The sequence below is a fragment of the Oratosquilla oratoria genome, chromosome 8 (genome assembly GCF_046742065.1).
Source record: "Oratosquilla oratoria isolate Oo_2021 chromosome 8, ASM4674206v1, whole genome shotgun sequence".
NCBI classification, from domain to species: domain Eukaryota; kingdom Metazoa; phylum Arthropoda; class Malacostraca; order Stomatopoda; family Squillidae; genus Oratosquilla; species Oratosquilla oratoria.
The window spans coordinates 30613781-30625991 of record NC_134784.1 but is presented as its reverse complement, the minus strand read 5'-3'; the positions used below and the strand labels follow the sequence as shown (position 1 = coordinate 30625991).

At 42.8% G+C, this 12211-nt stretch overlaps 1 protein-coding gene across 8 annotated transcripts in view; it reads right to left on the bottom strand.

The window, feature by feature from the left end:
* Window positions 1–7840: 7840 nt before the first annotated feature.
* yem (yemanuclein) overlaps window positions 7841–12211 on the bottom strand; it is a 167310-nt gene continuing 162939 nt past the window's right edge. For all 8 annotated transcript variants that reach the window (XM_076189097.1, XM_076189094.1, XM_076189095.1 and 5 more), the window contains one exon: window positions 7841–10450. In XM_076189097.1, coding sequence (XP_076045212.1) covers window positions 10419–10450 — 32 coding nt within the window. In that variant the 3' untranslated portion in view covers window positions 7841–10418. The remainder of the gene's footprint in view (window positions 10451–12211) is intronic.

Genomic DNA, 12211 nt, shown 5'->3' with positions numbered 1-12211 from the left:
GTGGGAAAGTCTTTCTTACGTCGAATGGTGCGTCGGTCGTCAGGGTGAGATGTAAGATGGCTCGTCTGTGCAAAATGACGTATGAGTGCGTTTGCTTGTTGTCTGTTTGAGGGTAGATTATCTGTTGTTGTGATTATTGCTGCGTGAGAGCGTGTAGTGTTAGTGTTGGATAGTGTGATGCTGTTGAGTGTTTTGTACAATTTGCTGGTGTTTGTTTTGTGATCAAGTGTATTGATAAAGTTTTGCCAATTTTGTGTTTTTTGTTCATGTATTTTATTGGCAATCACAGTGTTTAGTGTTTGTATTTGGTCTGCTATGTTTTGAGGGATAGGTGTGGGGGTATCGTGTTTAAGTGTGTCACGTTGTCTGATGAGGCCTTGGATTTCTGGTGTGAAGTTGGGGTTGTGTGATTTTCTGTTGCCTCTAGGGATGTATCTCTTGTCTGCGTTTTGTATGATTGTATTAAAAGCGTGCACAGCATTGTTTATGTTTGTGATTGGTGTACTGTTAAGTGTTTCAAAATGTTGTTCTGTCTCTTCATTAAAGGCTTCCCAGTTAGCTCTCTTGTAATTGGTGTAAGTGTGTCTGTGGCCAGCTGGGGTGCATCTTGTTTTGGTGGTGATGATGATTGGAAGGTGGTCAGAACCAAGGGCTCCGACCACTCTCCATGATGTTGTTGGGGTTAGGCAGGGGGAGCAAAAGGTGATATCAGGAGAGGAGGGAGTGTAGAGGGCTTGGTATGGGATATGTGTATGATTATGCGTGTTGTTCATGATAGTCAATGAGTCGAGTTGAGTCTGTATATCAAGCCCTCTGTCTGTGTCGGGGTTGTCGACAAACCAGGCAGACGACTTGGCGTTGAAGTCACCACCCATGATCAGGTTGGGGATTGAGGTTAGTTGGCTGAGCTGAGGTCTGAAGGTGTTTGGAACTGTGGGGGATGATTGGGGGGGAATGTACATGTTAACTATTGTTAGTGTTGAATTGTTGCCTGTGCGGATACGAATGGATTGGGTTTCTGTTGTGTTATCTGTGGTAGGGAGGAGAATTTTGGTTGTGGCACTTGTGTCCACAAAACAGATGGAATGGTGGATCAGGGTGACGAGTCCACCGCCATTGCCGTCAGTCCGGTCTTGTCTGATGGTGGTGTAATTATGAAATGATGGTGTTTTGTGTGAGTGTCTTAATTTTGTTTCTTGTAGAATTGCAATGTGTATGTTGTGTTGTTTAAGAAAGTGTTCAAGTTCATGTTTTTTAGTGTTAATACCGTCAATGTTGTGTTGTAATATGTTGATGTTGTGTGTTTTGTATGTGTTGTATGTTGCCGTTTGGGGTTGAGGTTGGGGTGGTAGTGGGGAAGGTGTAGGATCTGGGTCAGAGGGGGGGAAAGGAGAGATCGGGGACAAAGGAAGGGGAGTACTAATCGGGGGTAAGGGCAAGGGGAAATTGGGAGTGGGTAAGGGTGTTGGCTGTGGTTGGGGAGGTGGGATTGGGGTTACTGGAGGGCAGGTAGAACATGTCCAAGTGTTTGTGTATTGGTTTGTGTCAGCAAGTGTTGTACAAGTGAGGTGGGCCCAGTTTTTGCACATATTGCACTGAACTGAGCCCTTTGTCTGTTTGCTCGAAGTAATGGGTTTAGAGCATGTTGGGCATGTGTATTTTGTGGTGGGCCCAGGATTGCTCTCTACATCTCCGGCTAAAAGTAGAAGAAGAGGGGTGATCGCCGGAAAATGACCCCTCAGTGCAGAAAAAACGTAACATTGTGTGTTGGAAAAAAAGGATTGTGGTACTCCCCCAGGTAGGCGTAGCTCCTCCTTGGGGATCGGTGCCATCTGCGTAGAGCTGATGGCCAGGGGTAAATGCTGCTGTTTGGCCCCCAACTCTTGGGGTTGGGGGGTGGTCCCACGACGTAGACGTTGCAGCTCCAGGACCACCGGTGCTAGTATACAACTGGCTAAATTATTAGACAAATGGAAGTATCTGGAAACAATCAGAATTGCCATATGTTACTTTTTAAGTGCTTAAAACCTCTTCAAAGTTTGTACGGATTTATCTGTTAGACCCTGTATTTTATAATGCAAGTAGTGTGGTGGTGGGGGAAAAGAATACTGCCACCACTTGGATCGTAAGAGGTGAGAAGAAAGGGACGGGGATTGGGACTAGGCATCCTTCTCCTTGTAGCCCCACACGGGACATTCCTAAAAGAAAAAGTAAAGGCATAAGAGGGTCTGGGAGTTTTCTGACCAGCACCCTAAGGTTTGGGTCTTTTAATATGCATGGATGTGGTACAGATGAGAGTAAAAGGGAAGAGATAGGTAGTATGTGAGAAGAAAGATGGATGTGTTGGCTTTGAGTGAAACAAAGTTGAAAGGGAAGGGTGAGTGTAAGTGGGAGGTTATCGGGAGTGAAGAGAGGGCGAGGGAGGGAAGGGGTGGCTATTCTAGTAAGTGAAGAGATAGGTAAACGTGTAGTGGAGTGGAAGGAGGTTTCCTCAAGGATAATGTGGATGAAGGTGAAACTGGGAAAGGAGATGTGGGTCTTTGTAAGTGCATATGGGCCTGGCAGTGAGAAGAGTGTAGAAGAAAGGGAGGCCTTTTGGATAGATTTAAATGAGTGCATAGAGGATTTAGGGAGAAATGTCAATGTAATAGTACTGGGAGACCTGCTAGGGTAGGAAATGGTCCAATTGATGGAGTGGTTGGGAAATGTGGAGTTCCAGGAAAGAATCGTAGTGGAGAGTTGATGGTGGAAATGTGTCTAGAAAGAGAGTTGATGATAGCAAATACAGTGTTTTGGAAGAAAGTCAAGATAAGTACACATGGGAGAGGGTGGTAGATAGAGCGTTAATGGCTTATGTAGTGGTAAATAGGATTATGATAGGAAGAGTTAAGGATGTACACGTGCTAAGGGGAGAGGGTGGGGGAATATCAGATCATTTTTTGGTGGAAGGTAAGTTGAGAGTGGAGGATAGATGGAGAAAGAGGAAAGGGACAAAAGGTAGGGAGGTGCTTAGAGTCAACTCTTTAAAGGAAAAGGAGAAGGAGTACAAGAAGAAGCTGAAGGATAGAGTGGAGGAGGAATGGGGATGGTTCAAGAAGGGAGTCACAAAATATGCAAGGATGGTGTGTGGAACAAGAAGGACAGGAGGAAATAGAAGGAAGGGTAGTGAATGGTGGGATGAGGAAACAAAGAAGGTTGTAGAAGAGAAGAAGCGAGCTTTCACAGATTGGTTACAAAATAGGATGAGGGAGTCATATGAGAGGTACAAAGAAAAGAAAAGAGAAGTAAAGCAAAAGGTAAAGGAGGCAAAGAGGAGAGCAGATGTGAAGTGGGGTAAGAGTATGACAGAAAATTTTGAAAGTAATAAAAAGATGTATTGGAAAGAAATTAAGAGAGGAAGAGGAGGTGAATCAAGTAGAGAAGAAAAAGTAAAAGGTGCAGGAGAGATGATAACGGAAGAGAAGGCAGTAAGGGGAAGATGGGCAGAATATTTTAGGGAGTTGCTAAATGTGAAGGAGGATAGGGGGGGAATGATAGTTGCAGTGGGAAATGCTAAGAAAATGACTATGATGAGTGAGGAAAATGAAGGAGAAATAAGGAAGGATGAAGTGAAGGCAGTTGTTAAGATGATGAAAGCAGGTAAGGCACCTGGTCTGGATGGATGCCATGCAGAATGTCTAAAAAAAAGGAGGTACAGTGATGGTGGACTGGCTGGTGAGGTTATTTAATGTTTGCTGGAGAGAGGGTAGAATGCTGGAGGAGTGCCTGTATAGTGCCACTGTACAAGGGAAAAGGGGACAAGTGTGAATGTAGTAGTTTCAGAGGGATTAGCTTGTTAAGTGTAGTTGGGAAGGGGAAGGCTTATGGGAAGATCTTGATTGAGAGGATTAGGAGAGGAACAGAGGGAGTAATTGGTGAGGAACAGTGTGGATTTAGGATGGGTAGAGGTTGTGTAGATCAGATCTTTGTGGTAAGACAGATATGTGAGAAAGCTATAGGAAAGGGGAAGGATGTTTTTTGGGCTTTTATGGATCTGGAAAAGGCTTACAATAGGGTAGACAGAAAGGCACTGTGGGAGGTTATGCAGATATATGGGATAGGAGGAAAGCTTCTAGGAGCTGTCAAGAGTTTTTATGAGAGTAGTAGAGCTTGTGTCAGGATTAGAAATGGAGAGAGTGAGTGGTTCGAGGTAAAGGTGGGACTTTGTCAATGATGCATTATATCGCCCTGGCTGTTCAACTTATACATGGATGGGGTAGTGCGAGAGGTAAATGCTAGGGTAGTGGGTCAGGGATTGGAGATGGTTAAAGAAAATGGAGAAAAGTGGGAGGTGAGCCAGCTGTTGTTTGCTGACGACACTGCGCTTGTGGCAGGATCAGAGGAGGAATTGAGGACGTTGGTAACAGAGTTAAGGAGAGTATGTGTTAGAAGAAAGCTGAAGATAAATGTGGGTAAAAGTAAGGTGATGAGATGTACAAGGGGTGAAAGTGGCAGTAGACTGGAAGTGAGCATTAAGGGAGAGCGACTGGAGGAAGTGGATAGTGTTAGATACTTGGGTGCAAATGTGGCAGGAAAAGGTGGAGTGAAGGTGGAGGTAGAATGTAGATGGAGAGAAGCGAGTAAATGCCTTGGTGAATTAAAGAGTGTAATGAGGAATAGACATTTGGGAATGGATGCTAAGAGGAGACTGTATGAAGAAGTGATTTTGCCAACAGCACTGTATGGGGCAGAAACATGAGAGAGGAAGAGAGAAGAAGTTTGAATGTGTTTGAGATGAGGTGTCTGAGAAGTATGTTGGGGGATACTAGGCTAGATAGAGTGAGAAATGAGGAGGTGAGGAGGAGAACAGGGGTGGAAAGGGAGTTGGGAGATAGGGTTGATGAAAGAGTATTAGGATGGTTTGGACACATGGAAAGAATGAGTGAAGAAAGACTAGTAAAAGAGGTATGGAAGGCAGATGTGGAGGGAGTGAACATGAGGGGACGTCCTAGGATGAGGTGGATGGATGGGGTGAAGGGGGCTTTGGGGAAGAGGGGAATGTCTGTTGAGGAAGGACGGGAGAGGACAGAAGACAGGGGTGAATGGAGAATGGTTGTATATGGATGATGTTGTGATGCATGAGGTGGAATGGGGGGTGAGATAGTATGTGTGAGCAAAATTTGACGCAGCCAGAAGGGATTTCTCCCCGTCTTCTCCTTTTATGCTTCGGGGGACGGAGAGGGGGGGGTCGCCGATTTAATGAAGCGGCCTTGCTATGGATGTGCTGTGTCTTGCGACGCTGCTTCTGACCCAGGGCAGTGGACAGGGTGCAGGGATGACCCATCGTCCGGGAGGTGCTAAGATGAGAGGGAGGGTGGAGGGGGAGTGTTTTCAGGGATGGAATGGGTGGGAATGATTTTATGCCTTTTCATTTTTGGCTACCTCCCTTGTAAGGGGGAAAAAGCCTTGGTATATGTATGTATGTAAGTAGTGTGATGCATTGTACATATGGCAGCCAGTGCTGCATGTGAGAATTTGACTCATACTAAAGTGGTTAATAAGGTCACCCAATCTGTGGCCACAACAAAAATGGTAAATGCAAATTACAGAGGAAGGAAGGGAATGGAAGCCCTCCTAGACTCAACAAAGCCTCCTGCTGCATCCCTGCCCCACTATAATACCTTTCCATCAATAGGATGATGAGTCCCCTCTCAACACCTTGCCCATTACCTGTTCATCCCCACTGACCCAAATGCATTCCCTCCACCCATAGCCCCCTAAATGAGAGAAAAATGCTGCAGCAACAAAAGAATAGCCACTGAGCCACAACCCTAAGCTAACTGCTGCCTCACCACTTCCTTGTGGTACTCCTTGGGGTCTACTCACACCAGGTCAATGCAAAGAGTAGAGAAGCAACTGACTGACTACCAATACATACATATACAAAAAATAAATAAATGAATGAAATAATCCTCCCTTTTAATGGAGCGAGCCTAGTCAAGGCATGGACCCACCATACACCCATTTGTTGTCCCTTCTTAGCTCCTTGTGGATGGTCATTCCTGTCACTCACTGCTCAGATCAGAAGCAATGGAGCAAGACCCAGCTCTTCCACAGCAGGACCCAACAACTGAAGCTGGATGTGCTACTCACCCAGGTAACCAAAACTACTCCCAGGGACTGGTGCCACCTGCATAGAGTCTGTGGCAGAGGATTTTTTTGTGGCCAATTGGCCCCAACTCTTGGGGTTGGGGGTGGTCCCACGACAAAGATGCTGCTACACTAGGACAATTACAGCACTGACAGACCACCTACGCTATGAAACAAAAGTCCTCAAAGTCAAGGATGACCTTGACATGAGAGGCACACAAACACTTGCCACAGCCTCCACAAACACAGCACACCCACTATACTATGTTGAGCTGCTATGTGGAATGCTGGGTCCCCAGTATAAAGGAAGAGGTGACTGGAGCAAGATTGGTCTAATATTGGTAGCAGAGCGTAGTTATGGCCTCTTCCAAGTGCCCTCCTAAGTTTGATAATGAATCTGAATATGATAAGTGGCTAAAAGATACAAGCATATGGAGTGAGTTAACTGATTTAGCTAAAGATCAGTAGGTATTGGCTATATACTTATCATTAACTGGCCAGACCAGGACGGCATCTTCTGAAATTGAATTAACAGTTCTGAAGAGTGAAAATAGTGTAAAGAGTATTATTGAGAAACTGGACACATTGTTCTTACCTCAAAGGTTGACATCACTTTGCAGAGTTTCATAATTTGTATAATTTCAGAAGAAATGGCAAGAGTATTAATGAATATGCAAGCAAATTTGAACATAGATACTTTAAGTTTACACAGGAGGGAACGACACTACCAGACCCTGATTGCTTTTATGCTTCTTGCTTCAAGCAATTTGGCTGAGCGTGAGACTCAAATCATGCATGCCATGGCATTCCTTAGGGAGACGGGACTGCTCGGCCAGACAGTCTAGGTAATAACTTTTGTTTAATAATAGGAAAAATAAAATTACTGTTAAATACATACTTGCCAAAATACCTTTTCCCCTCTATTAATATGCATAGCAAAATGCCTTTTCCCCTCTTAAGATTGTGACCAAGTCAAAGCATAAACCCATCTAAAACCATTTTACTGCCCCTCCCATCTTAGCAAAGGTCATCCCTATCTGTGCCACACTCTTCAAGTCAAAGGCAATGCAGTGAGACGGAGTTCTTTCACAGCAGGGCTCACCATTTCGAGTTGGTTTATCCGCACTGCTTCATTATATGGCTACCCTGAACTTATGCTTAGATAAGAGGGAAATATGCTGTCAGTCTCAGATGCTACTTTACACTCAAGTGTAAGGCAGCAACTGAGGTGGTGAGGCAGCACTTAGTTTATCTGAGGTGAGTAGGAGAACCTAACCCCACTTCAGTCAATACAATATTAACTTTATCACTAGGACAAATGGATGATACTGTGATGCATGGAAGGGAGTGGGTGGGGGGATGGGTGGGTTAGGGAGTGGTTATAAGCAAATGATATTCTGACACAACCTGAAAGGATTTTGCCCCGTCTTCTCTTTTTCTGCACGAGGGGATGGAGGGGGGGGGGGGTCACCGGTCAAATGAAGTGGCCTTGCTGTGGATGTACTGTATCTTGCTGCATTGTTTCTGACCCAAGGCAGTGGATGAGATGCAGGGATGACCAGTCATCCAGGAGGAGCCAAGAAAAGAGGGGTGGTGAATGGGAATAGAGTGGGAGGGAGTGGGATTATTCCTTTTCACTTTGGCTACCTCCGTTGTGAGGGGAAAAAAGCTCTTGGTGTATGTACGTGTCAGGACAAAGGAAACTAGCATATACTTCAAATAATATTTAATAGTTACAAGAAGACTTGATCAAGGCTATTTACATTAAATACAAAGGTCACAAAACTTAAGGAGCTTGCACATAATGGGTATATAGACTTGATATAAAAGACTGTCTAGATTAATAACTTGCTGTAGGAGTGGTACAGGAATGATGAGACACTGTGAGGCAGGAGGAACTATGAACATCGACGGCACAAAGCCATACAACCACAACTGGCTGTGACCGTGGTGGTGGTGACACTTCACCATCTGCCACCAATGTAGCTGCAGCTTCTGCTTTCTGAGACGGAAGACCCGTGAAAAGCTGGAGCAAGGAGCTGTTATCACCCTACAGAGGGCTTCCCTGTCCTTGCCCCCGTCACACTTCCTATTGTCATAACAGTGTGGTGCTGTCAAAAATGACAATAAATAAGATATGCTGTAGTCCCTGGATACCTGGGAGGCAGCATGAACAACTTCCCCCCTCTGGCAGTTTCCAAAGTGCGAGAAATGTATTGAGAGGCAGATTTTGCTGACAATAGTTCTCTTTTGAATATTAATTTCTGTCATCTTACCTGAAAAACATCTGAAGTTTTGAACAAGCAATGATACAGATGCAAGCTATTTGAACACTTTGACATGACACTTCCAACAGACTGGGGACAGTCTCTGAACAAACAAGAGGTAAAGACTGGGTTTCAGAGAAAGGTAGTTTGAACCACAGCAGTCTTGTATACTTTCCACACCAGGGAAAATAGATCCTTTTCAATTGACCAATGACAACACCTTCACATTCAAGGTAGCTTATGGTGAATCAATCTTTCATTTACATAAAATCTAGATAGGTACAGTCAACTCAATACCTTTTATGGTATGAAGCAAGAAACATTAGCTTTTGGAGCATTTGGGTAGCATACATTGAATGCTACACTGCTGATGTAATATCAAAGTTGGTGCACTCACAACCCCTTCAATGTGATGACATATATTATGGACTTTAACCTGGTTTACATGCATAGAAATTTTACTCAATTTAGGTGTTACAAGATTACGAGGTGTTACACTTCTATACATCTCATCCAATTTTGTTCTATATTATATCTCTGAGCTGGGAGATCAGCCTCACTGCTGAAGGGGTTCACAAGATCAGTATTTTTCTGGCACATAACTGATCCTTTTTATCTCTGTGCACTTCCATTGCTTATGCATAATATGAACCTTACTGGAAACACATATCACTTTCCAACTCCAACAAAAGCAACTTGTCTATTCCCTGCCTCCACAAGGTTTTGTATATTAAGTAAGACAACACAAATGTATAAAACTTGGCAGTGTTTGTTGTTCCTGAAAAACAAAAAGTCCTGAAACAGTTCCACCTGAAACCCTGTGTTATACTTCAGGCCCACAGGTGTTCTGACCAAAAATGACCTAAAATATTTCACAATATGCATGTATCCCAAAAACTCCTTTGTGCTAGACTGACATTTCCTTCCATTAGTCTTCAAAATATGAGGTAAAAAGACTTCAAATACGTCTGAGACTGCTTGGGCCTGGCAACAATTAAATGTGCCTTCAATGTTGTGAACTCACTTTTCCTGACCCAACTACATCCGAGACTCATATACTCACTGATACTTGACACGAGTTTACTACCCAATCTTGTCTCCAATGAATATCAGACATACACTCCAATAACTACTACATACTTGGTATGTAGGGACATCCTATATCAATTCAAATATCATTTAATTATATTTATGCATGATTCTTTAAATTAAAGAAAAAATACACTCTTAATACTGCTGAATATGTTCATTCCCACATCCCTACATTACAAATCACAGTAGATATATCCAAAGCATTCATCTATATATATCAAATGGTATCTTTAAATTATATCACTTGAAACATTTCACAGGACAAAAGTATAAATAAATAAAAAAATAAAATAAAAATGATACAGTACAATCAGTATTCTCATTCTAGTACTGACTACATTCCTCATCAACACCTTACCCTCAGTGAAAAAATCTAATTTCTTTTAACTCAACATTATCTACAGACCTTCTTTCAAACAACTTTCTTCTGATGCATAAAGATTCTTGTATGACTCAAGATTTTAAATTTCCATTTACAACATTGCTGTTCCTGTATCAATTCACTTTTTGATGCATACAGTTTCTCATATGACTATCTTCAAATCCATCTTCCCAAACAGGTTTTGATAACATTCTGGTCAGCCCTGAAGTCACACTTAAATTATCAACTTTGAATTCCTAGCAAGGAGTACTAAACTGGCGACATTGTAATTTGAAACAGCTACTTCCTGTTCCACACAGCTTTTAGCTACATGACCCAAGGTTGAAAAATAATAATGGCTCAAAAATAATGCTGTGCTGAACACTATTTGCAGATCCAAAATACAGTATTTACCCTTTCTTTGAACTACAGAGCTACAAGTAAATCCAAATGTCAGCCCCAACAGCTACTTCTGGATTTACTTATGTAGATTCAAACCACTACTGGCAGACCCAAAGAGCTACTGAAAATCCATACAACTAGTTGAAGTGCAGGACTATTTGCAGCCATCACCAGTACTGGCTCTTATGCTTGTTCGAACCTGCAAAAAAAATAAAAAATAAAATAAATAAATCAGTGAAACAATCTTCAAAGTATGATTAAATTGTGATTGCACATACTGAAAAAACTCAAGTTGGTCCCCCCTGGTCATGTATATACATATGTATATATATATACATATACATTTTTTTATATATGAATACACACACATTTATATATATGCATACACAAACACACGTTTATATATATATACATACACAAACACACACACCAAAGACCCTTTCTCCCTTGAGAAATGGCAAGTCAAAGCACAAATATATTATATATGCAAAATAACCACAGAAGGGAAACTTGTAGACAGTAAGTACTTTCATATATTACATCTTCAGACTAAGTGACAGAGATACAGAGTTGTGTTTAAATGTAACTATCAGGTGGGGTATTGGCTGCTTGCTATTGTGGCAAAGTAGCATGCAGTTGATACTTTAGGGTCTATATGGGGCACCCCTATGGACCAGAGCCACACATCATTTTGTCTATGATAGAGGAAAACTCTGTTCATAGAGAAATGATGACACTTTTATACTACAACTGTCCCTCCGTTATGCTGTCCCCCAACCCCTTGTTGCTCTCCTGTACCATTTCTCTGAGTATTCTTTTTCTGTGGTGGGGGAAAAGAATACTGCCACCAAGTATTCCCACTTGGATCGTAAGAGGCGAGAAGAAAGGGACGGGGATTGGGACTAGGCATCCTTCTCCTTGCAGCCCCACAGGGGACATTCCTAAAAGAAAAAGTAAAGGCATAAGAGGGTCTGGGAGTTTTCCGACCAGCACCCTAAGGTTTGGGTCTTTTAATGTAGGTGGATGTGGTACAGATGAGAGTAAAAGGGAAGAGATAGGTAGTATGTTTGTGAGAAGAAAGATGGATGTGTTGGCTTTGAGTGAAACTAAGTTGAAAGGGAAGGGTGAGTGTAAGTTTGGGAGTGTAAGTGGGAGGTTATCAGGAGTGAAGAGAGGGCGAGGGAGGGAAGGGGTGGCTATTCTAGTAAGTGAAGAGATAGGTAAACGTGTAGTGGAGTGGAAGGAGGTTTCCTCAAGGATAATGTGGATGAAGGTGAAACTGGGAAAGGAGATGTGGGTCTTTGTAAGTGCATATGGGCCTGGCAGTGAGAAGAGTGTAGAAGAAAGGGAGGCATTTTGGATAGATTTAAATGAGTGCATAGAGGATTTAGGGAGAAATGTCAATGTATTATTACTGGGAGACCTTAATGCTAGGGTAGGAAATGGTCCAATTGATGGAGTGGTTGGGAAATGTGGAGTTCCAGGAAAGAATCATAGTGGAGTGGTTGGGAAATGTGGAGTTCCAGGAAAGAATCATAGTGGAGAGTTGATGGTGGAAATGTGTCTAGAGAGTTGATGACAGCAAATACAGTGTTTTGGAAGAAAGTCAAGCATAAGTACACATGGGAGAGGGTGGTGGATGGAAGGGTGGTAGATAGAGCTTTAATGGATTATGTAGTGGTAAATAGGATTATTATAGGAAGAGTCAAGGATGTACATGTGCTTAGGGGAGAGGGTGGGGGAATATCAAATCATTTTTTGGTGGAAGGTAAGTTGAGAGTGGAGGATAGATGGAGAACGAGGAAAGGGACAAAAGGTAGGGAGGTTCTTAGAGTGAACTCTTTGAATGAAAAGGAAAAGGAGGAGTACAAAAAGAAGCTGAAGGAGGAGTGGGAGGGAGTGAAGGATAGAGTAGAGCTAGGTGTGGAGGAGGAATGGGGATGGTTCAAGGAGAGAGTCA